The 26,511-nt window shown below is 47.0% G+C and overlaps 1 protein-coding gene across 1 annotated transcript in view; it reads right to left on the bottom strand.

The window, feature by feature from the left end:
* LOC122940414 (zinc finger protein 260-like) overlaps positions 1 to 26,302 on the bottom strand; it is a 492,103-nt gene extending 465,801 nt beyond the window's left edge. The window contains exons 1-2 of the mRNA XM_044297085.1: positions 26,251 to 26,302; positions 11,856 to 11,950 (exon numbers count right to left, since the gene is read on the bottom strand). Coding sequence (XP_044153020.1) covers positions 11,856 to 11,950; positions 26,251 to 26,284 — 129 coding nt within the window. The 5' untranslated portion in view covers positions 26,285 to 26,302. The remainder of the gene's footprint in view (positions 1 to 11,855; positions 11,951 to 26,250) is intronic.
* Between the last annotated feature and the right edge of the window lie 209 nt (positions 26,303 to 26,511).

Raw genomic sequence — 26,511 nt, 5'->3', positions numbered from 1 at the left:
TGTCTATAGTATAAGGGACAGGAGAGAACGCAGGAAAGGTGATGACTGATTATCTATCACCACTAGAACACCCTGCTATTACAGTTTATAGTAAAAGGACAGGAGAGGTGAGAACTGATTATATTATATGACCATCATTAGTACCTTCCAAAAGCCACTGTACTTGTTTGTAACAAACGCTGCACGACTAGACTTATCGCATGCATCATTCAGGGAGCAGGTGTTATTTCTCCAAAACTCAAAGCAGCCACAATGTTCCTGCAATTGTCTCTGACCACCTTTCCCAGTTGGAGTTAGGTGAGGAGACAGCCAGCGAGGTTGTTTGCTGCTTGATGCACTTTAAAAAGTATTTGGCTATGTGGCTATTATCACCCAGGGAGATCAGCTCTAAAACGGCATGACAACGCTTCACATGATAGGAAGAAGGGGGAGTGGGAGCGATGTTCTGCGCTGCTTCTGTTTGGGACAGGAGGATATCCATGGAGGAGGCCGATAAGTGCCTGGTGTTGGAACAAACATGGAGGTGTCAATAGGACCTGGTCTTCTTGCTACAGTGCTGCCTCTCTGCAAAAAACATTGATCTAATGGGATGTGAAAGGCATGAACTGTTCCAGTCCGTAACCGTTGCTCCAGGTGTCCATTGTGTGCACCTTGCTGCACAGCTAGAATTGCAAGGAGTGGCCTACATTCACCGCCACTTGAGAGTACAAAGCAGGGATGTTTTATTTTTTTGTTTTGTTTTTAACGCCAGCTACTGTATATAACTTCTAGTGAGGCTGAGCACATGCCATTAGCCCCCTAAAGGCAACAGAATCCAGAAAGTGGTACCACAGAGACTGCACCACCAGCAACTTGTGCAAGCAGAGTTGTTTCTTGGCCTCACATTCCATTATCGATGGCTGATGGTTGGACAGAATAGGAGGAGGCATAGTCTGAGCAGAAGCAGTAACTGATGATGACTTGGACACGGTACTGCACGTGGATGCCGGCTGCCTGTCACAGAGGAGACTGGGAGAAGAAGGAATCTCTTGTTGTGGTAGCTGGCAGACACCTCTGTCACTCCCATGGCTTATTGTAATCTGGCCGATCTTGCATAGGGCATTGCTTTTGATTTCCAGCACCGTGGAGAAAAACTGCCAGACAGGAGATACTTGCAGGTACTGATAATGCTGGTACTACATACATTCTGACTCTGGGAGGACGAGGCATGGGTCTTTCGTTTTGCGCTCTTCCATTTCTCAGACATTTTATTATGGAGGTCTATAAATGAAAAGTCAGGGATTTGGTACACACAGATTATTTAACAGTACAAGCAAAATGGCAAGTGTGGTTTTTGTAATTTAACCCCTTCCCGACATGTGACGTGCTATTACGTCATGGAAGTCAGCGACTTCTCGCATTTTGACGTAATAGTATGTCATGATGATATGGCAGGCACCTGAGCGGTGCGCGCCCGATCACTGCAGAGGTTCGGCAGTCCCTGATAGCAAAAGGTAATGCTGGCGGATTAACCCCTTCTATGCCACGGTCCATGCTGACCACGACTTAGAAGGGGTTTGTTTTCGGTGAGGGAGCACATCGAGTCCCCGCACTGCTGTGATGAGGACCCGATGTGTGAGAAGGCAGCCCGATGTCTTGCACGGCATCAGGACTTGCCTTCTACGGGTGCCCAGGAGATCCAGCCTCAGGCCCGTCTCCTAGGCAACCTTTTAGTGTATAACTCTGTGAAATCCAGCTACAGGCAATGCATTACAATACAGATGTATTGTAATGCATTGCAGAGGGGATCAGACCCCAAAAGTGAAAGTCAGAAATAAATAAAAGTAAAAAAAAAATGTTTTTAATAAAAAAAAGTTTAAGTAAAAAACAAAAGAAAAAGAAAAAACACACATATTGGTATCACCGCATCCGTAATGACCGGCTCTATAAATATATCACATGATCCACCCTGTCCGATAAACATCATAAAGATAAATGAGTAAAAACTGTGGGGAAAAAAAAAGCAATTTTTGTCACCTTACATCACAAAAAGTGCAATACCAAACAAACAATCAAAAAGGCTTATGTCCCACAAAATTATATCAATAAAACAGTCACCTCATCCCGCAAAAAATGAGCCCCTACATAAGAAAATCCCTCAAACAATAAAAAAAAACTATAGCTCTCAGAACATGGACACACTAAAACATAATTATTTGAGTTTCAAAAATACTTATTGTGTAAAACTTAAATAAGATTTTTGTATAACTTACCAGTAAAATCTCTTTCTCGCTCTTCCTTGGGCGACACAGGAGACCTTTGGTATAGCTCAGATCCCTATGAGGCGTGACACTAAGTGAAAACTGTTAAGCCCCTCCTCCAGCAGCTATACCCTCAGCCTGGAGAGAGAGAGACTGCCAGTTGCGTGTCCCAGTAGTGAGAAAAGGCAATGACCAGAAATGTGGAACCAACCAGCCAACGGGGTAAACCAAGTCTGTAACTGTGTAGAAAAAAAAAATTAATGGGTGGGTGCTGTGTCCCACAAGGAAGAGCGAGAAAGATTTTACTGGTAAATTATACAAAAATCTTGTTTTCTTGCTCATTTTCCTTGGGGGAAACAGGAGACCTTGGGACGTCCAAGAGCAGTTCAAGAGGGGAGGGACCACAGCTCCAAGGCGAAGCACCCGTAGGCATCATGGAACCGCCGCCTGCAAAAACCAGGCGGCCCAAGGCAGCATCCGCCGGTGCATGAGTATGCACCCTGTAGAACTTGGTAAAGGCATGCAAGAAAGACCAGTGGCCGCCGTGCACAAATGTTCGGCCGAAGCCCGATGTCTCTGGGCCCAAGAGGCACCGACAGCTCTCATGGAATGAGCGGCGACACCGAAAGGCGGAACCTTGCCCCTGGTGCGGTAACTTCAGCCAATTGATAAAGGGGCGAAAGCCACCTTGGAGGCCAGCAACCCTATGCGTGGACCTTCCGTTACCACAAAAAGAGTCCGAGCGCCGAAAGGAGCCGGTGATCTCCAAGTAAATCTTCAAGGCCCAAACAACGTCCAAGCAGCGCAGTGTCCATCCCCAGAGGTGGGAAGGGGAGGGGAGGACGAAGGCCTCGTTGAGAAAAAAGGCAGATACCACCGTCAGAAGAAAGGAAGGGACGGGATGGAGAACAGCCTTGTCGTGGGGAAGAACAGAAAGGCTCGGAACAAGAAAAAAAGGCCGCTAATTCAGATGTCTGAGAGACATGATGGCCACAAGGAACAGGACCTAGAGGACAGAAGGCGTAGAGAGATCTTCTGTAACGGCTCGAAGGTGGAAGCTTGGAGCGCCGAGAGCACAGTATATAGTTCCCAGGGCGGTAGCGGGGGACGGTACAGAGGAACCAATGAGCCACCCCGTGGATGAAAGTCTTGACAGGCCCGAGAGGGGCCAGGGGACACCAGAGGAGGATGGATAGCATCGACACTTGACCCTTCAAGGAACAGAGTCACAGTCACAGGCCGGACTGGAGAAAGGACCAAACCGTGGGGAGAGAAAGGCGGAGTGGGGGAATGCCCAGCTTCCCACAGAACCGCAGGTAAGATCTCCAAGTCCGATAATAGATCCTGGACGAAGCACGACCGAGAGCGAAAACCAGCGTGCCCGCTGGAAACCGCCTAGGCAAGCAAGGAAAAAAAGAACAACATGATCGGGCGCAGACCAGTTGCACGGGTGGAAGAGTCCGGCAAAGCTGAACCATCGGCCCACGAGCAACTTCGTCCGTAGCCACGCGGAGTGGGGGAGCAGAAGAGCGGACGGAAGGAACCGAAGGGGTCCGTCCAGTAGCCAACAGATGCCAGGACAAGTCAGGCTAAAGTCCATGTTGATGGTGCCACCGGAGGAAGGAGTTCTACCATTCCTGTGAGGAAGATTTAAGGATAATCATTGACCGAAGAATAGTCCTAAAGAAGGGACAACAGCAGGAAGGGATGAAGATGGCCTTGCTGTAGAACGCAATTGCAGCTACCCCCAGTACAACAGGAAGATAGTAGTCGCAAAAAAAAAAAAAAAGCCAGGTATGGCAGAGACAACTAACCTCGAGACGGAAGAGGTATAATTGAGGGCACCATCACTACCTCAGACCGAGCGAACGGATTACCAGTACAGGGAGTGAGAGGCTACGGCCTACAAGTTAAGGGCCAATATGGCAAGGAATAGAAGGTAAGTGCCGGAAGCGCTACCGTTACCACTGTAGAGACACAGATTCAAGCCTGGGGGTCAACTTAACGAGAAGGTAAGTTTACAGCAGGACCCCCGCCTAGAACGGAAAAACGCAATCTGTCACCTAAGTGAGGACAGAACGCGGTAGGCACGGTAAGTGGGCACACGTCCACTACAGCTAGGGTGAACGAGGGAGACGGTCCGAGGTCACAACAAGAACTCTGGAACCATCCAAGTCAACAACCATACTCTCCCAAGGAGAGGGCTGTGAAGAAACAGCCTCTGAAGCCTGACCAGGGCAGAAGCCACATCGGAGGGATATCCCCTGAGCAGGAGCCAAAACAGAGCCGGCGAGAAGAAGCAGTCGAGGCAGACGCCGGCATAACCCCTCCAACCGAAAGGAGGAGTGGGTAACAGGGTAGTCAGAGTAGGACCCGATACTCTGTGTATCGCCCGGCTCACCACCTCGCAGAAGGCAAACACCCTGAAGAACCCAAGGTGGAGGTCCCACAGACCTGGCATTACCGAGGCACCCAAGAGAAGTTGGGTGACCCTCCAAAGGAGAACAGCCCGAACCTGGCAGCAGAGCAGCACTAAGGTGCAGAGGGCGCCCAGAGGAAGGACTCATACCACATCACATCCGAAGAGGAGGGAATGGTAGTAGGTGAGGGAACCGTAGTCCTGCCAGAGCCAACGTAGAATTCGAAGGGCGCTGCAGACAGCCCTCTCGTCCACCAGACCGCTTGCGCAGGGAAGCAAAGCAGCAGGAGGACGAAATGGGTACGCATCCAGGAACCCTGAACACTCCATGGGTGGAAGGTCCAACGAGCATGTGGATACTGCCACAAGCGGAACCGCAAAATACTGTCCAAACCTGAGAATGAGCACCGCCTAGCTCGGTGCAGGCAGAGAGCAAGTAGACCACGTCCAGACCAGGTGGAAGCAGAATGATTTCTTCGGAGAAGAGTGTAAGGCGTGCGGCTAGCATCGCAACCCAAGAGAAACACGTATGTCGCGGGAGGAAGGGGGACATACGTACGGTCAGCCCCGTAAGCAGTGAGAATGCCAACCCACCTACGGGAGGAGAAGGCATATACTGACCATACAATGCACAGAGCGCGCATGAATGTTCACCCACTGTAAATATTCACTCTGGGAAGGGGGCCATCGACAGAGCCCCGCAGTATCTACAGAAGTGCCATATGCCACCTGGAAGGGAGTCATGACCAAGACTAGTACAGTATGCGATGGAACACAAGCAGTAAGCCTAGAAAAAGGGGGATATGCACTTGGCAAACACTGCATTCGGTAAGAGTGTAAAGGCCCGCCTAAGAAGGGGGTGATGCCCAAGACCAGTACCGACTTCAAAGAAGTAGGGCATACCATATTCCGCCCAGAAGGGGGTCATGCACATGGCCGCACTGAATCCAGTAGGAACGCAGGAAGTCCACCTAGGGAAGGGGGACATGCACATGGATACCATTGCATTAAGTGATAATGCAATAATACACCTAACACCGTATCCCGTGAGAGTGCAACTACCCCGCCAATGAAGGGGGACATGCAGGAGGCCAGCACAGCATGTACAAGGTCAGCCTTGAGTCCAGTGAGTCCAAAATTCCGCCTATGGATTGAGGGGCGGACATGCACATGGCCAGCACCGCATCCAGTGGGAGTGCAGTATTCCGCCTAAGGAAGGGGGTCATGCACGTGGCCAGCAACGTACCGGCGAGAGAACAACCACAGGCAGTGAGAGCGCATTATGCCGCCTAAGAAAAGGAGGCATGCACATGGCCGGCAGCGAACCCAGTGAGAGTGCATAATTCCGCCTATGGAAGGAGGTTGTGCACGTGGCCAGCACCTCCAGTGAGAGTGCAGTATTCCGCCTATGGACGGGAGGCATGCACATGGTTGGCAGCGGATCCAGTGAGAGTGCAGCATTCCGCCTATGGAAGGAGGTCATGCACATGGCCGGCAGCGGATCCCGTGAGAGTGCCGAATTCCGCCTATGGAAGGGGGTCATGCACATGGCCAGCCCGCAGCCAGGGAGAGTGCAGTATTCCGCCTAAGGAAGGGGGTCATGCACGTGGCCAGCACCGCATCCAGTGAGAGTGCAAGCACCCCGCCGATGGAAGGGGGTCATGCACATAGCCAGCAACGTACCGTCGAGACAACCACAGGCAGTGAGAGCGCATTATGCCGCCTAAGAAAAGGAGGCATGCACATGGCCGGCAGCGAATCCAGTGAGAGTGCATAATTCCGCCTATGGAAGGAGGTTGTGCACGTGGCCAGCACCTCCAGTGAGAGTGCAGTATTCCGCCCATGGAAGGGAGGCATGCACATGGTCGGCAGCGGATCCCGTGAGAGTGCCGAATTCCGCCTATGGAAGGGGGCCATGCACATGGCCAGTACCGTAACCGGTGAGAGTGCAGAATTCCGCCTATAGAAAGGGGTCATGCACCCGGTCGACACTGTACTCGGGAGGGGGCATGTACTTTGCACCCGGTCGACACTATACTCGGGAGGAGGCACGTAAATTGGCCAGCGCCGTGTCCCGGGAGCGCAACATGGCGCCTATGGAAGGGGGGCATGCACATGGCCAGCTCTACCGAGATCAGGCTGCAGCGTCTAGCGCAGTCAACAAGAATTCCATATCATACAAACTTGATACAGATTTTTATTTTTTTTTTTATGACATAGCCTCTCTGAGAGGTAGGAAGGGGCCACCACACAGGCCCATGAGGAAGGCCTGGATCTCAGAGGGCCTCCTCTATACGGGAGCTGGCCCATGGAGGTGGCCGGTACCTAAAGGGTCAACTGGGATCTGGCCTGGGGGCGGCGCAGCGATACCCTGGGGGAGGAGGAACCTCCAGGCGGGAAGAATTCCCTCCCCCTGCAATTAAGGCCGGAAGCCGGGGCCTAAATTTGCAACGCCCGGACGACTGGGATGTACCGGCGGTCGGCTGGGGCCTGGAGAGAGCCGGAGCGGCGCGAAAGCGGCCGCATGTACATGTAGGCCGCGGGTGCCCACCCCGCGGGCCGTAAGAGTCAGGGCCCCTGAGAAATAGGGCCGGAATTGCGGCCCTATTTCTGGCACCCAGTGGCCGGAAGAGTCAGGCAAACAGGAGCCCGTGAACCATAGCAGGGGCGGGCAGAGGAGGGTCTGGGGCAGCTTGGCGCGGGCCTCCTGGCCCTGCCACAGGGAAAAGAGGCAGAGCGACTATACCATGGCTGCCGCGGAGGAGCAGTGAGGTGACCACCAATGTCCCATGGAGGTGGGGGGGGGGGGGGATGGGAGCCGGGAGCATGGATTGCAGCCCTTGTGACACCCCAGGAGCCAGACTGCCCGAGTATGCCCCCTGTTATCAGCCATTTCAGGGGAGAGGATGATTGTAGGACAGGAGACACCCCGGGGGGTTATGGGGGTCAGTCACGCAGGAGACCGGGTAGGGGGGGGGGGGGGGCGCGTTGGGCTGGAGCAGCCACGTCTCACCATCAGCTGTCTTCACCCTCGGTCCGTTCCAGCAGGGTCGCCCCTTCATCTACTGGCACCGTAGTGGCAGGACGCTGGAAGAGGGACTTGGCGTGCGGGCGACCCTTACGCTGGCGGGATGCAGGGAAGCTAGGCTGCCCTGGTCCACCTTGCCTTCTGTGGGGGAGACAGCAGTGCGGGTGACCGGCACTGGCGCAACTCGACCCCGGGAGTAACAGAGGTCCAGGCGTCTCTGCTGTCCCTAAAGAGAAGAAGAAAACCAGAGAAAAAATAAAATAAAAAAATTATAAGGAGAGAAAAAAACAGAGCAGGGAGTGTCTTGCCTCCTTGGACACTAAGCAAAAACTGGCAGTCTCTCTCTCCAGGCTGAGGGGATAGCTGCTGTAGGAGGGGCTTAACAGTTTTCACTTAGTGTCGCCCCTCCTAGGGAGCTGAGCTATACCAAAGGTCTCCTGTGTCCCCCAAGGATAATGGATGAGAAAGTAAACATATTAGGTATCGCCACGTCTGTAACAACCTGCTCTATAAAAATGTCACATGACCTAACCCCTCAGGTAAACACTTTAAAAATAAATAAAAACTGCACTAAAACAACCAATTTTTTTTGTTACCTTGCCCCATAAAGTGTAATAATGAATGATCAAAATATCATATGTACCCAAAAATGGTACCAATAAAAATTTCAACTCTTCCTGCAAAAAACGAGACCCTGCACAAGACGATTGGCAGAAAAAAATATAGGGCGTTCAGAAAATGGAGATACAAAAACTAATTATATAAAAAAATGTATGTAAAACTGAAACAAACAAAAAAGTTGACATATTTGATATCATTGCGTCCGTAACAAGCTGCTGTATAAAAATAGCACATGATCTTCTAACCTGTCAGATGAATGTTGTAAAAAAATAAAAAAGGTGCCAAAACATCCATTTTTTGTTACCTTACCCCACAAAAAAACGTAATATAGAGCAATTAAAAATCATATGTACCCAAAAATAGTACCAATAAAACTGGCACCTTATCCCAAAGTTTCCAAAATGGGGTCACTTTTTTGGAGTTTCTACTCTAGGGGTGCATCAGGGGGGCTTCAAATGGAACATGGCATCTAAAAACCAGTTCAGCTAAATCTGCCTTCCAAAAAACATATGGCGTTCCTTTCCTTCTGCGCCCTGCCGTGTGGCCGTACAGCAGTTTATGACCACATATGAAGTGTTTCTGTAAACTACAGAATCTGGGTAATAAAGATGGAGTTTTGTTTGGCTGTTAACCCTTGTTTTATTACTGGAAAAAATGGATTGAAATGTAAAATATGCCAATTCTGAAATTTCATCTCCATTTTCCATTAATTCTTGTGGAACACCTAAAGGTTTAACAAAGTTTGTAAAAATCAGTTTTGAATACCTTGAGGGGTGTAGTTTCTAAAATTGGGTAATTTTTGGGTGGTTTCTATTATATAAGCCTCACAAAGTGACTTCACACCTGGAACTGGTCTAAAAAAGTAGGTTTTGCTTCTAAACTTCTAAGCCTTCCTTTTCAAAATGACCCAAAACAAAGTAGACATATGGGAAATGTAAAGTAATAACGATCATATGAGGCATCACTATCTATTATAAAAGTAGAGACATTGAAATTTGAAAATTTGTTTGTTTTTCAACATTTTTGGTAAATTTGGGATTTTTTTTACAAAACAAACTGTGAAAAAGTGAAATATATTGACTCAAATTTATGACTATCATAAAGTACAATGTGTCACGAGAAAACAGTCTAATAATGGCTTGGATACGTAAAAGTGTTCCAAAGTTATTACCACATAAAGTGACACATGTCAGATTTGCAAAAAATGGCGGGCAGAAGGGGGAAAACTGGCCCGGGGTAGAAGGGGTTAAAAAAAGTGGCACAATTAAATGTCTCTCCACTTCTACAAGGTTTAGACTCTAGTGTAATGGATAATGTAGAGATGATATCTTCAGCAGCATGATATGTTTAGGGACATACAGAAGACAAGGAGGAGCAGCTGGTGAGGAGGGAGCTCTCCAGAGGGATCTGATAAATGATGCTGTAATCTTGTAGATCACAGGATGTCAGCCACACAGGAGAGAGACAGCAAGCCTCAGACTGAGGTCAGACTGGAGATCACATGACCAGGTGTCCATAATCAAAGGTTCAAAATGTATGGATGCATCTGAGCAGCTAGAAAATTGTTGGAGAGTTAGAATTATATGTGCTGCTGAAAATAATCCTATATAGATTTTCCAATAATCAACTTCCAATATTATCAGGGGCGTAGCTGTAAGGCAGGGGTGGGGAACCTCTGGCTCACAGGACCATTTCATGTGGCCTCTAACTCCTGGCCCCCTGCCAGGACATATTGTGAAAATGCTAATGACCACTTCCATTATGGAAGCGATCATTAGCCTGCGGGAGGCACAGAAAGGTGACAACAGTGCATTGTTAGCTGTACTCACCTTCCCTGGTCTTTTTTCGGCCCCACGCTGTGTCCTGACACGTACAGTGTCAGGATGTAGAGCATGTAGATGCGCACTATGTCAGATCACAGTACAGCATGGTGGAAAGAAGACCAGGGAGGGTAAGTGAATCTGCCAAGTAGCACCACCATCCAGAGCTCGAGAGGCAATTTTTTTTTTTAATTCATTTTAAATGTCTGATCTGAGGTCTGAATAGAGTCTGATCTGAGGCTGGGGGGGGGGGTCTGATCTAAATCTAGGAATGGCCTGATGAGGGTCTGATCTGAGGCTGAGGGGGGGGGGTCTGATCTGAGGCTGGGGGAGTCTGATCTAATGCTGGGAATGACCTGATGAGGGTCTGATCTGAGGCTGAGGGGGGGGGGGGGGGTCTGATGAGGGTCTGATCTGAGGCTGGGAGGGGTCTGATCTAATTCTGGGAATGGCCTCATGAGGGTCTGATCTGAGGCTGATGTAGGCTGGGGGGTCTGATAGGAGGGTGATTTGAGGCTGATAGAGGTGGGGAGCAGATATAAGGAGGAAAAAGGGACATAGGCAGGGACATTTGCGAAGAAAGAGGCAGGGACAGTGGCAAGGAGAGTGAAAGCTGGGTGAACCCTTCTCTGGACCCCTCTGGGTTTAGCTTGGCTGCCATTATGCCAAATAAAGAACTAAATATAGAACATTCTCAACTTAAAAATTAGACTGCTATATGTGGTCAAAATGGTGCCTGTACTATTTGTAATATATGGCGCCATTTTGTGCTGCAAATATAGCGCTCTAGATTTTTTTAATTGAAGTGCAGTTTCTGTAACTTGCCCGTGAGTCAGTTCTATCTTTGACCAAATATAGCTGTCAAATTTTTAAGTTGAGAATTTTGTATGGACCCCGAACGAGGTTACAAATAGCCAAATGGACCTCGGCAGCAAAAAGGTTCCCCACCCCTGCTGTAAGAGGTGCAGTCACTACTAGACCTAGGAGCCTGAGGGGGCCCAAAGACCCTTGTGCCACATAAGAAGACACTGGTACTATACAAAGTTCATGCAGGTCAAGTTACATCTCTGGGCTGGAGGGAAGGAATAAGGTCAAGAATTTGGTTTGGGGCAGGGGATGCAGTTTCAATTTTCGCCTCAGGCAGCACGAAGGCCATGTGCTTCCCTGCCCATGGCCACAAAGCACTGAAGGAAAGGGGCCCAAGCTGAACTCTTGCACCAGGGCACATGAGCCTTTAGCTACGCCCCTAAATATTATATTATACTCTATGCAAGTAAGAAGCATGACTTGCATCTACATGTGCTAGAATAGAATCCGTGGTATGATCTTGGTACTGACAATCTGACAGCAAGGAGACACCAGGAGACTGCAGCCTAGACTACAAAACCTTTGAAGAGAATGATGCATTTATCTCCTAATGTTTATGTTAAAGCTGACAATCCGGGCATTACTTTGGTTGACCATTTGTAGTATTGCATGGTCCCGGCCTAAGATCTGCAGCAGTTGACAGAGAAGGCCACCTTAAAAGTCTATACAGGCAGAAAATAGTGAGAAGATCCAGACAACATGTAACATCTATGGTCAGCTGTAATCCTGCCATCTCCATCTTTCTCATTATACAAGGATACATCATATAATACTGGTGGATAAAACAAGACTGAGGACAAGATCTTCACAATCTTTTACAGATCATAGGGGACATTTCATGAGAACTTATCTCCATCTACCTGATTATCCTGTGGGACATTGTGATGTTCTTCTGAACCATCCTGTGGAAGCAGAGGACTGGGACATCTCTCGGTTGTTGTTCTCTCTTCCTTAACTATAGGTGTTGCAGAATCAGGATTAGATCGGATGGTCAGCAATATTGTCTTAGTTACACATCTTGGGGCACATTTATTAAGACCGGTGTTTTAAATGGAGGTCTTAAAGCCCTAAGCTGGTGGTGGTTCCACCGAAGTTATGAAGAGGCGCAGGCTTCTCCATAACTTCAGGGCTTCCAGCACCAGTTCTAAATGTAAGACATCTTTCAAACTGCCTTACATTTAGACCCTTTTCTACACCTGAAACATTTGTAGAAAATGCCAGCCTGTTCCCTTCCCCACCCACTACATGCCGACAATTGTAGAACTGCCGCCCCTCATTGCACCAACTTCTGCACCTGAAATACGTTTAATTTAGGCTTATTTCAGAACAGTAAAAGACCCCCCTTGTGTTTACACCTCAAAAAGGAGCTTAGCTAAAGAGTTCATCACCATTTTGAAGTGAATACTGAGTACTTTAAGTACTAACTACTTTTGCTGAGAAAATAGAGGCCGTTAAGTAATCGAAAATGTTACGATTGAATGGTTACCTTTAGAAAGTAGACAATATTTGCACTAGAAGTGGAAGCCTTGGCCAAGATAAATGTCTGTGTCTGTGTCTGTATTGTGTCTGTGTTGGACCGATGATAAATGAAAGAGCTGATCTTGGCTTTATGGACCATGGGGCTCTTTGGAAAGAACAATGGAGATTGGTACTTGAATTGGAGAGGATTAATGGAAGGCCCCAGGAACAAATTATTCATATAACAAGAGATCGGAATAAGGAACTTTTATCCAATTAGAAGTCGTTATCGGTGTAACTTGTGTAGATCTATGGTTACTGTCAGAACTTTTGAATATAAAAGAATACATCATATATATTTATATCGACTTTGATTTCCTGATATCTGTGATGAATGTCAGCCATCTTTCCTTGTCTTATTTGAGTTCAGTATCCTTTGGACTTGGAATCCCTAACTTCAGAGTAACGATCTGTACAGAAGTGTTGACACAGTCTGGTCTTGTAAGAAGATTTAGACAGATTCTGTAAGAGGCATTTACTCAGATAAGGGGAATATGCTGAGTTTTGATTTATTTCCAGTGAGTAAAAAGAATATAATTTTACCACATATTGTAAGGTTTATTTGAATAATCACATACAAGCATTTTTGTTTTTTAGATCATTGGTTTAAATATGTGTTTTATATAACTAAGAGTATGGTAATTACAGATATATTCATTCAAGTTAGAATTGAGGTGGAAACTCCTAGGTAGTTTAAAGTATAAATGTCGTATTTTTATTTTTTTGGAGTATTGGATTGTGGTGATTAATATCTCCTTGGTGGCCCTATTTAAACTTTTCACTGTGTATTCAATTACCCCTTAATTCCACAGTTTTGTTCCCTGTACTGCCTGCTTTTACCTGTGCTTAAAATCAGGTTGCTATGCAGGGTCCGTCTATCTGTTGAAGGATGGAGGACGCAGAAGCACGCAGCCTGCAAGGTCAGATTACAGACAGCCAGGGACTGTAAGTAACTGATTAAAGCCAGGTTCTCTCCAGCAGCTGATAACAGTGCCTGGGCTGTGTGCACTTCTCCTTGTCCCTGCGCTTGGCAGACGCTTCCTCACTCAGCAGAGCTGGAGAATGCAGAGTGGAAGCAGCGCAGACCAGGGAAGGGAGATCTGTCGTCTGCTCAGTGTATAAATGAAAGCAACATGTGGTAAGAGGACCCCTTTGTGCTGCAGGAGATTAACCCTTTAGGGGGGAGGGCTCTGGTCACTGACACTTTTGGGGGGCTATTGTTACTGGCTAGTGAGGGCAGGCGGGATTAGCCTCAGGGTGAGGGCAGTGGCGGCCATCTTAACTGAATAGTGAAATTGCAGTTTTATGCAGACTGGTTGCTAAGGGCTGAATCTTATTAAATATGGGGTAAGTCAGTCTAATAGTAACTGATTCTGGAATATCATGTTATTAGTAACTACATATATAAAAATTGAAATCAGGATCTAAATGTGACCGTTATCCTATAACCGCCTAACGCAGGATCGCGGTCTGGAGGCGGCTGTCCCAGGCAGAGTCACGCATCTATGCGTCATCTCGCGAGACGTGTGACTTCCTGTGAACGCTCGCACACAGGCGCGCGCGTTCACAGGATCGGAAGGTAAGAGAGTGTATCTATACAGCCTGCCAGCGGCGATCGTTCGCTGGCAGGCTGTAGATGCGATTTTTTTAACCCCTAACAGGTATATTAGACGCTGTTTTGATAACAGCGTCTAATATACCTGCTACCTGGTCCTCTGGTGGTCCCTTTTGCTTGGATCGACCACCAGAGGACACAGGTAGTTCTGTAAAGTAGCACCAAACATCACTACACTACACTACACCCCCCCCTGTCACTTATTAACCCCTTATGAACCCCTAATCACCCCCCTGTCAGGCTCCATTCAGATGTCCGTATGTGTTTTACGGATCCACGCATCCATGGATCGGATCCACTAAACACATACGGACGTCTGAATGGAGCCTTACAGGGGGGTGATCAGTGACAGGGGGGTGGTCAGCCCATATAGACTCCCTGATCACCCCCCTGTCATTGATCACCCCCCTGTAAGGCTCCATTCAGACGCCCGTATGTGTTTTATGGATCCACGCTTCCATGGATCGGATCCGCAAAACACATACGGATGTCTGAATGGAGCCTTACAGGGGGGTGATCACCCCATATACACTCCATGATCACCCCCTGTAAGGCTCCATTCAGACGTCCGTATGTGTTTTGCGGATCTGTGGATCCGCAAAACACGACACCGTGGATCCGCAAAACACATACGGATGTCTGAATGGAGCCTTACAGGGGGGTGATCAATGACAGGGGGGTGATCACCCCCATATAGACTCCCTGATCACCCCCTCTGTCATTGATCACCCCCCTGTAAGGCTCCATTCAGAAATTTTTTGGGCACAAGTTAGCGGAAATTGATTTTTATTTTTTTTTTAATTCTTAGAAAGTCTCATATTCCACTAACTTGTGTTAAAAAATAAAATCTCACATGAACTCACCATACACCTCACGGAATCCAAATGCGTAACATTTTTTCGACATTTATATTCCAGACTTCTTCTCACGCTTTCAGGCCCCTAAAATGCCAGGGCAGAATAAATACCCCATATGTGACCCCATTTCGGAAAGAAGACACCCCAAGGTATTCAGTGAGGGGCATATTGAATCCATGAAAGATTGAAATTTTTGTCCCAAGTTAGCGGAAAGGGAGACTTTGTGAGAAAAAAAATAAATAATTTCTATGAACTCGCCATGCCCCTCATTGAATACCTTGGGGTGTCTTCTTTCCAAAATGGGCTCACATGTGGGGTATTTATACTGCCCTGGCATTTTAGGGGGCCGAAAGCGTGAGAAGAAGTCTGGGATCCAAATGTCTAAAAATGCCCTCCTAAAAGGAATTTGTGCCCCTTTGCGCATCTAGGCTGCAAAAAAGTGTCACACATGTGGCATCGCCGTACTCAGAAGAAGTTGGGTAATGTATTTTGGGGTGTCATTTTACATATACCCATGCTGGGGGAGATAAATATCTTGGTCAAATGCCAACTTTGTATAAAAAAATGGGAAAACTTGTCTTTTGCCGAGATATTTCTCTCACCCAACATGGGTATATGTAAAAAGACACCCCAAAACACATTCCCCAACTTCTCCTGAGTACGGTGATACCACATGTGTGACACTTTTTTGCAGCCTAGGTGGGCAAAGGGGCCCACATTCCAAATAGCACCTTTCGGATTTCACAGGGCATTTTTTACAGATTTCGATTTCAAACTACTTCTCACGCATTTGGGCCCCTAAAATGCCAGGGCAGTATAACTACTCAAAAGTGACCCCATTTTGGAAAGAAGACACCCCAAGGTATTCAGTGAAGGGCATGGCAAGTTCCTCAAATATTTTATTTTTGTCATAAGTTAGCGGAAAATGATGATTTTTTTTAATTACAAAGTCTCATATTCCACTAACTTATGACAAAAAATAAAAACTTCCATGAACTCACTATGCCCATCACGAAATACCTTGGGGTGTCTTCTTTCTAAATTGAGGTCACTTGTGGGGTAGTTATACTGCCCTGGCATTTTAGGGGCCCAAATGCGTGCAAAGTAGTTTGAAATCAAAATCTGTAAAAAATGGCTGGTGAAATCCGAAAGGTGCTCTTTGGAATGTTGTCCCTTTGGCCACCTAGGCGGCAAAAAAGTGTCACACATGTGGTATCACCGTACTCAGGAGAAGTTGTGGAATGTTTTGGGGTGTCATTTTACATATACCCATGCTGGGTGAGAGAAATATCTCGGCAAAAGACAACTTTTCCCATTTTTTTTATACAAAGTTGGCATTTGACCAAGATATTTATCTCACCCAGCATGGGTATATGTAAAATGACACCCCAAAACACATTCCCCAACTTCTCCTGAGTACGGCGATACATGTGTGACACTTTTTTGCAGCCTAGGTGGGCAAAGGGTACCACATTCCAAAGAGCACCTTTCGGATTTCACTGGCTATTTTTTGCAAATTTTGATTTCAAACTACTTTGCACGCATTTGGGCCCCTAAAATGCCAGGGCAGTATAACTACCCCAGAAGTGACCCCATTTTGGAAAGAAGACACCCTAAGGTATTTCATGATGGGCATAGTGAGTTCATGGAAGTTTTTATTCCAGTTGAGTGAACACCTGGATGTTCGGGTTCGAGCAGTTCGGCCGAACTTCCCGGAAATGTTCGGGTTCGGGATCCGAACCCGACCCGAACTTCGTCCCGAACCCCATTGAAGTCAATGGGGACTCAAACTTTTCAGCACTAAAAAGGCTGTAAAACAGCCCAGGAAAGGGCTAGAGGTCCCATAGCAGAGATTCAGGCTTCATGTCATAGCAGAGAATCATTCTTCATGTCACCCAACACTGGAACAGGCCACTGTCAGATATTTTTAGGCCCCGGCACCGAGACAGAGGAGAGAGGTCCCATAGCAGAGATTCAGGCTTCATGTCATAGCAGAGAATCAGGCTTCACGTCATAGCAGAGAATCAGGCTTCACGTCACCCAAAACTGGAACAGTCCATTGTCGGAAATTTAGGCCCCGGCACCCAGACAGAGGAGAGAGGTCCCATAGCAGAGATTCAGGCTTCATGTCAGCAGAGAATCAGTCTTCAGGTCATAGCAGAGAATCAGGATTCACGTCAGCCAAAACTGGAACAGTCCATTGTCAGATATTTAGGCCCCGGCACCCAGACAGAGGAGAGAGGTCCCATAGCAGAGATTCAGGCTTCATGTCAGCAGAGAATCAGTCTTCATGTCATAGCAGAGAATCAGGATTCACGTCAGCCAAAGCTGGAACAGTCCATTGTCAGATATTTAGGCCCCGGCACCGAGACAGAGGAGAGAGGTCCCATAGCAGAGATTCAGGCTTCATGTCATAGCAGAGAATCAGGCTTCACGTCAGCCAAAACTGGAACAGTCCATTGTCAGATATTTAGGCCCCGGCACCGAGACAGAGAGGTCCCATAGCAGAGAATCAGGCTTCATGTCATAGCAGAGAATCAGGCTTCACGTCAGCCAAAGAGGAGAGGTTCATTCAACTTTGGGTTGCCCCGCAATATAATGGTAAAATGAAAATAAATTTAGGATTGAATGAGGAAGTGCCCTGGAGTACAATAATATATGGTTAAGGGGAGGTAGTTAATGTCTAATCTGCACAAGGGATGGACAGGTCCTGTGGGATCCATGCCTGGTTCATTTTTATGAACGTCAGATTGTCCACATTGGCTGTAGACAGGCGGCTGCGTTTGTCTGTAATGACGCCCCCTGCCGTGCTGAATACACGTTCAGACAAAACGCTGGCCGCCGGGCAGGCCAGCACCTCCAAGGCATAAAAGGCTAGCTCTGGCCACGTGGACAATTTGGAGACCCAGAAGTTGAATGGGGCCGAACCATCAGTCAGTACGTGGAGGGGTGTGCACATGTACTGTTCCACCATGTTAGTGAAATGTTGCCTCCTGCTAACAGGTGGTGGTGCAGGTGGTGGTGCAGTTAGCTGTGGCGTGTTGACAAAACTTTTCCACATCTCTGCCATGCTAACCCTGCCCTCAGAGGAGCTGGCCATGACACAGCTGCATTGGCGACCTCTTGCTCCTCCTCTGCCTTCGCCTTGGGCTTCCACTTGTTCCCCTGTGACATTTGGGAATGATCTCAGTAGCGCGTCTACCAATGTGCGCTTGTACTCGCGTATCTTCCTATCACGCTCCAGTGCAGGAAGTAAGGTGGGCACATTGTCTTTGTACCGTGGATCCAGCAGGGTGGCAACCCAGTAGTCCGCACACGTTAAAATGTGGCAGGCACTGCAGCATGTAGTCGCTCATGTGTGCCAGGCTGCCCAGAGGTAAGGACAAGCTGTCCTCTGTGGGAGGCGTATCGTGATCGTCCTGCGTTTCCCCACAGCCACGCACCAGTGATGGGCCCGAGCTGCGTTGGGTGCCACCCCGCTGTGAACATGCTTCATCCTCATCCTCCTCGTCCTCCAGTAGTGGGCCCTGGCTGGCCACATTTGTACCTGGCCTCTGCTGTTGCAAAAAAACTCCCTCTGAGTCACTTCTAAGAGACTGGCCTGAAAGTGCTAAAAATGACCCCTCTTCCTCCTCCTGGGCCTCCTCCTCTTCCATCATCGCCCTAAGTGTTTTCTCAAGGAGACATAGAAGTGGTATTGTAACGCTGATAACGGCGTCATCGCCACTGGCCATGTTGGTGGAGTACTCGAAACAGCGCAACAGGGCACCCAGGTCTCGCATGGAGGCCCAGTCATTGGTGGTGAAGTGGCGCTGTTCCGCAGTGCGACTGACCCGTGTGTGCTGCAGCTGAAACTCTATGGCCTGCTGCTGCTCGCACAGTCTGTCCAGCATGTGCAAGGTGGAGTTCCACCTGGTGGGTACGTCGCATATGAGGCGGTGAGCGGGAAGGCCGAAGTTACGCTGTAGCGCAGACAGGCGAGCAGCGGCAGGATGTGAACGCCGGAAGCGCGAACAGACGGCCCGCACTTTATGCAGCAGCTCTGACATGTCGGGGTAGTTGTGAATGAACTTCTGCACCACCAAATTCAGCACATGCGCCAGGCAAGGGATGTGCGTCAAACCGGCTAGTCCCAGAGCTGCAATGAGATTTCGCCCATTATCGCATACCACCAGGCCGGGCTTGAGGCTCACCGGCAGCAACCACTCATCAGTCTGTTTTTCTATACCCCGCCACAACTCCTGTGCGGTGTGGGGCCTGTCCCCCAAACATATGAGTTTCACAATGGCCTGCTGACGTTTACTCCGGGCTGTGCTGAAGTTGGTGGTGAAGGTGTGTGGCTGACTGGATGAGCAGGTGGAAGAAGAGGAGGAGGAAGCCGAGTAGGAGGCAACAGGAGGCAAAGAATGTTGCCCTGCGATCCTTGGCGGCGGAAGGACGTGCGCCAAACAGCTCTCCGCCTGGGGCCCAGCTGCCACTACATTTACCCAGTGTGCAGTTAGGGAGATATAGCGTCCCTGGACGTGCTTACTGGTCCACGTATCTATGGTTAGGTGGACCTTGCCACAGATGGCGTTGCGCAGTGCACACTTGATTTTATCGGATACTTGGTTGTGCAGGGAAGGCACGGCTCTCTTGGAGAAGTAGTGCCGGCTGGGAACAACATACTGTGGGACAGCAAGCAACATGAGCTGTTTGAAGCTGTCTGTGTCCACCAGCCTGAATTACAGCATTTCATAGGCCAGTAGTTTAGAAATGCTGGCATTCAGGGCCAGGGATCAAGGGTGGCTAGGTGGGAATTTACGCTTTCTCTCAAATGTTTGCGAGATGGAGAGCTGAATGCTGCCGTGTGACATGGTTGAGATGCTTGGTGACGGAGGTGGTGGTGTTGGTGGTACATCCCCGTTTGCTGGGCGGCAGGTGCCAACGTTCCTCCAGAGGCGGAGGAAGAGGCCGAGGTGGCAGCAGCAGAAAAGGCCGAGGCGGCAGCAGCAGAAGAGGTAGCAGGGGGAGCCTGAGTGACTTCCTTGGTTTTAAGGTGTTTACTCCACTGCAGTTCATGCTTTGCATGCAGGTGCCTGGTCATGCAGTTTGTGCTAAGGTTCAGAACGTTAATGCCTCGCTTCAGGCTCTGATGGCACACCGTGCAAACCACTCGGGTCTTGTCAGTCAGCACATTGTTTGAAGAAGTGCCATGCCAGGGAACTCCTTGAAGCTGCCTTTGGGGTGCTCGGTCCCAGATGGCGGCGGTCAGTAGCAGGTGGAGTCTCTTGGCGGCGGGTGTTCTGCTTTTGCCCACTGCTCCCTCTTTTGCTACGCTGTTGGCTCAGTCTCACCACTGCCTCTTTCTCCGAACTGTGAAAGTCAGTGGCACGACCTTCATTCCATGTGGGGTCTAGGACGTCATCGTCCCCTGCATCGTCTTCCACCCTGACCTCCTGTTCAGTCTGCACACTGCAGAAAGACACAGCAGTTGGCACCTGTGTTTCGTCATTTTCAGAGACGTGCTGAGGTGGAATTCCTATGTCCTCATCATTAGGAAACATAAGTGGTTGTGCGTCAGTGCATTCTATGTCTTCCACCGCTGGGGAAGGGCTAGGTGGATGCCCTTGGGAAACCCTGGCAGCAGAGTCTTCAAACAGCATAAGAGACTGCTGCATAACTTGGGGCTCAGACAGTTTCCCTGATATGCATGGGGGTGATGTGACAGACTCATGGGCTTGGTTTTCAGGCGCCATCTGTACGCTTTCTGCAGAAGACTGTGTGGGAGATAATGTGAACGTGCTGGATACACTGTCGGCCACCCAAATGCCTGTACCTGCTCAAGCCTTACCATCCTTAGAACGGCATTGGGCCCCACCAAATATCGTAAATTCTGGCGGCTACTGGGACCTGAGGTAGTTGGTTCACTACGACATGTGGCTGTGGCAGAACGGCCACGTCCTCTCCCAGCACCAGAGGGTCCACTAACACCACCACGACCATGTCCGCGTCCGCGTCCCTTACTAGATGTTTTCCTCATTGTTACTGTTCACCACAATAAGAAAAAAATTATTTGGCCCAATGTATTGAATTCAAATTTAGGCCTCTTTTTTTTTTTTTTACAGACACCTAACACTATCTGGCTATCTATTTAGGTACCGTATTACATTAATACAGGCACAGCAGTAACGACAGATTTAGCTGAATATAAATTGTAGGCCTAGTATTTAGGCCCTGGATGACAGGTATACGTTTACGGACAGAATTAGACTTGGAAATGCACGGTAGCGTGTGAAGTTATTGAGGATGACCCTATCAGCACCTTCAATGCTTTTATGGATAGATTTAAACTTGGCCTGATACAGCAGAAACCACTGATTTAGGGAATTGCTAAGTTGGGAATTGTATTTCAACCCAGAACAAAAATATATCCTTTGCCAGACAGCAGACAGTATTACAATCGGCTAGCCACAGCTGAAACACCAGATTTAGGGTACTGCTATTTTGGCAATTGTATTTCACCCCTCAATAAAATAGCAAGCACGGCCAAGCCCCTGATGTAGGATATAGCAAAAAAATAACCACACTATTGATGGTTAAATGGACTTGGTGGCAGCTTGTGCTGGCGCACCACAAGACACAAAATGGCCTCCGATCACCCCAGAAAAAAGTGACAGAAAAACGCTCTGGGCAGCCTAAAAACAGTGAGCAATTAAATAGCAGCAGTTCAATGATCCACAGCTGTAGATCAATCACTGAATTAAGTGTTTTTGCTGAGTTAATCACTGCCTAATCCCGCCCTAACAGCAGCTGCATCCTCTCCCTACACTGATCAGAGCAGAGTGACGGGCGGCGCTATGTGACTCCAGCTTAAATAGAGGCTGGGTCACATGCTGCACTGGCCAATCACAGCCATGCCAATAGTAGGCATGGCTGTGATGGCCTGTTGGGGCAAGTAGTATGACGCTTGTTGATTGGCTGCTTTGCAGCCTTTCAAAAAGCGCCAAGAAAGCGACGAACACCGAACCCGAACCCAGACTTTTACGAAAAGTTCGGGTTCGCTCATCCCTATTTGTAAGGAAATAAAATACAAATAAAAAATTCATCATTTTCCGCTAACTTGTGACAAAAAATAAAAAGTTCTATGAACTCACTATGCCCATCAGCGAATACCTTAGGGTGTCTACTTTCCGAAATGGGGTAATTTGTGGGGTTTTTCTACTGTCTGGGCATTGTAGAACCTCAGGAAACATGACAGGTGCTCAGAAATTGAGAGCTGCTTCAAAAAGCGGAAATTCACATTTTTGTACCATAGTTTGTAAACGCTATAACTTTTAACCAAACCATATTTTTTTTTTTACCCAAACATTTTTTTTTCTCAAAACATGTAAAACAATAAATTTAGGGAAAAATTTATATATAGATGTCATTTTTTTTTGAAAAATTTTACAACTGAAAGTGAAATTAAATTTTGATTAATAAAAAAAAAGTTAAAATGTCACCAGCAATGAAATACCACCAAATGAAAGCTCTATTAGTGAGAAGAAAAGGAGGCAAAATTCATTTGGGTGGTAAGTTGCACAACCGAGCAACAAACGGTGAAAGTAGTGTAGTGCAAAATTGTAAAAAGTGGTCTGGTCATTAAGGGGGTTTAAGCTAGGGGAGCTGAGGTGGTTAAAGGGAACCTGTCATCAACTTTATGCTGACCTCACTGAGAGCAGCAGCGGTGTGTCACTCATGAGCTAAAAGTCAGTGGTTGCTGAGAACCAGCATCATAATCATTGCAGCACAGGGCTGGAAAAGAGTCAAATCTACCTGAGAAGAGTCCTGGTCATTCATAATCTCCTGCTCTCTCACCCATCTGCTGATGATTGGCAGTTCTCTCCTAGAGAGAAAGGGAGAAAACTAGGTAGAAGACTGTCAGTCATCAGCAGGTGGGCAGGAGAGCAGGAATTCAGGAATAACCAGGACTCTTCTCCAGTGGCCGTGACTCTTTTCCAGGTCCAGTCTGCAATGATTGTGTTGTTGGTTCTCGGCAACCACTTACTTTTTACTTATAAATGACAGACCGCTGAAATCAACTCGCCTGTCCTTACTTTATTCTGTCGTTAGTATGGGCAGCATAAAGGTGATGACAGGTTCCCTTTAAGAGTACTATGTCAGAGACTGGTGTAAGTTAAAGGGCTTCTGTCACTCCACTAAACGCATTTTTTTTTGTCTACTTATAATCCCTATCCTGCCATATTGCCACACATTATGTTATTATTAATTTTCGTTAAGTAGATTTAGCCAAAAACGTACTTTTATGATATGCTAATTACCTTTCTACCAGCAAGTAGGGCGTCCACTTGCTGGTAGCAGCCGCAGAAAACCGCCCCCTCCTTGTGTTGATTGACAGGGCCAGCCGCGATCTTCTCCTCCGGCTGGCCCTGTCAGCATTTCAGAAATCGCGCGCCTGTGTTGATTCGGCACAGGCGCTCTGAGAGAAGGAGGCTCACCGAAAGAGAAGACGTCATCGGCGCAGGCGCACTGAGGGAGTGCTGAGGAGGCGAGCCTCCTTCTCTGAAGAGCGCCTGCGCCAAATCAACACAGGCGTGCGATTTTTGAAATGCTGACAGGGCCGGCCGGAGGAGGAGATCGCGGCTGGCCCTGTCAATCAACACAAGGAGGGGGCGGTTTTCTGCGGCTGCTACCAGCAAGTGGACGCCCTACTTGCTGGTAGAAAGGTAATTAGCATATCATAAAAGTACGTTTTTGGCTAAATCTACTTAACGAAAATTAATAATAACATAATGTGTGGCAATATGGCAGGATAGGGATAGCGTTTTTGGCTAAATCTACTGAACAAATCACAGTGGAATTTATAGGGTTACGAAAAGTTTCAATATAGACATCACAGAGAAAAATGACTTTTCATATAAAACATAACTTTCACTGTTGTTGGTTAAAATAATACCCCTTCTTAGTATATATGTTAGGCTACGTCAAATAATTAGACAAGGCCTTACTTGGACGTATCAGGATAATGAAGTCCGTTGTATAGAAAAATTTGCGGCAACTTACAGTTAGATGACTGTGGACCTGGCCAGACGGTAGATAGAGAGGTGGTGGAAAAGGGGAAGGGAACAATATCCCTAATACAACCCTCAATGTACCCCTGCCTACAGGCGGAGCACCCGCCTCTCGGTGGCTAAACCCTCACTGTCGCCTATTGATGCCCTGCCTAAACGGATCGATGATGTTTGTCCCTTCTTTGGCAATTTGTCCCAATCTACTGAACAAAAATTATTAATAACATAATGTATGGCAATATGGCAGGATAGGGATTATAAGTACCCAAAAATAATAATATGCGTTTAGTGGGGTGACGGAAGCCCTTTAATGATCTCTTTCTTAGAAGATTTCCTAGAAGGAGAATTGTGGAATTGTGGATACAGGTGATCATAAACAAACCTTGTATCTTTACCAAACAATGACCAAGAGTGTCGTAGTGTGTGTAGGGAATTAATTAGGATTAGTCAGAGATTTAGAAAGAGACTAGATGTTTGACAAAAGATAAACTTCATCGTCTCTTTCAGATCTCTTCAAGGTTCTGCCTGGAATCTCAGTTAAAGTTTATCCCTTCTTTAAATTAATAGGGAAATGTACATAAAATACCTATAATTACTAAGACTTTTTACATGGAGCCTTAGTGCCATCTAGTGTTAGAGTAAACTTAAGACCTGGATTGCAAAATCACTGGGGGAGTCCTTTTAGTGATAAGTTGTTGTTTTAATGATAAAACTAGACCAATACTATTTTTGAATGAGATAAAAAGGAGGCATCAGCTCTTTGAGGGGGGAGTTCTCTGAGAATAATCTTCCTAATCTCCATCTGATCCACTTACCTGAGAGGATCATCCATCCAACCATCCATCCGATTGACTACCTATCCAGCTATTGGTGGCAGCCATCTTGAAACCACACCGTGATAGAAGATAGGACTTATGGAATTATAGACCTGCACCTTGAAACTGATTTCTACTAGCCGATACACTGGTATAGTATTAATTTGCCTATTGTTTGTAGGAGATTTAATATAATATAAATATATACTCAATTAACCCTACTTTGTGTATAGTATCTGTTTTGGAATAAGGCTGGGGTGTACCTGCAGTATCATTCTAAACCGTGCTCCAATCCAGGGAGATTGTAAATATACTGGTGAGAACACGGCATCATCTCCAAGGAACGGAGTTCAGTTCTAGGCCGGTATATATGTATATATATCTGTATAGATAAAAGATGAAATATGGTATAAACTAGATTTGGGTTAATATGATATCTGTCGGCTGAGAGAAATCAGGTATCAAATTGCTTTAAATATAATTGGAGGTATTGTCATAATAAGGCATTGTAGTGGGTGGATATATATATATATATATATATATATATATATACACATACACTCTAGATTACCTGGGCTGGCTTAAAAATGTGCATATCATTGATTGAATTTCATTTGCCACAGATTTTCTTATATATTAGTTTGCACTGTATTATTGTAATTTAATAAATATAGATTTTGATTTACCACTGACTTCTTTTTGTCATCTAACTTAGCGGAGATCACGAGCTCTCTTTAGCTTGGTATTTATGAGAATAGGTTAGAATCTCCTCCTTTACCGATTCTAATTTATTCACATAAATAATATAGGCTGTTAATCGGAGACTGCATAAATATGCCGACATAAGTATGATAATGATGGAATCTGTGTGTAAACCACTGAAGTCTACGTACAGCGACACACTGCGGAAAACTGGAATTAAAATATTAATGATTCCTTTGTCCTCTGAGGTATAAAGGACGGTGTCCAGGACTTATAACGGAGCGCTGCCTTTTACCACGGCTGTAATTCACTTCCATTTACCTCTTATGCCATAGTCTGCCTACATTTTACATTGACTTCAATGGTGTCTTGCTGCTCTTCAGATTTCCATCAGAGATTTTAAGCCAAAACCAGATGAGACTCTAAACACAGAACAGGTACAGAGTTTCTCCTATACCTTATGTCTGTGGAGGCTCAAATCCTGGTTCTGCCTCACAATCACTGATGGAAATCATTGACAAAACACTGATGTGTGAATGAGGCTTAAACAAAAGAACCTTCTGAAGAAGAAGTTGCTTCAAGAAGTTTTGTGTTGTTGTGGCCAATTTCCAACGGTAGTAAACACATCCAGTGACTGAATTCATCCCTTACATACAGATAATGAGAGGACATGTGTATTTAGTCATGTCTATTACCTGGTGATGTGAGGGGCCGGTGATCCTCCATCATGACGTCCTTGTACAGATCTTTGTGTCCTTCTAAATACTCCCACTCCTCCATGGAGAAATAGACGGTGACATCCTGACACCTTATTGGAACCTGACAACACAATTATACAGTCATCACCCAGATCCCTTCATAGCGTTCCTGTATAATGTCCCAGCATTCCCAGCAGTGTCACCTCTCCAGTCAGCAGCTCAATCATCTTGTTGGTGAGTTCTAGGATCTTCTCTCTA

The sequence above is a fragment of the Bufo gargarizans genome, chromosome 6 (genome assembly GCF_014858855.1).
Source record: "Bufo gargarizans isolate SCDJY-AF-19 chromosome 6, ASM1485885v1, whole genome shotgun sequence".
NCBI lineage: Eukaryota > Metazoa > Chordata > Amphibia > Anura > Bufonidae > Bufo > Bufo gargarizans.
The sequence above is the reverse complement of the archived record's forward strand: the minus strand, read 5'-3'. Positions and strand labels throughout refer to the sequence as shown.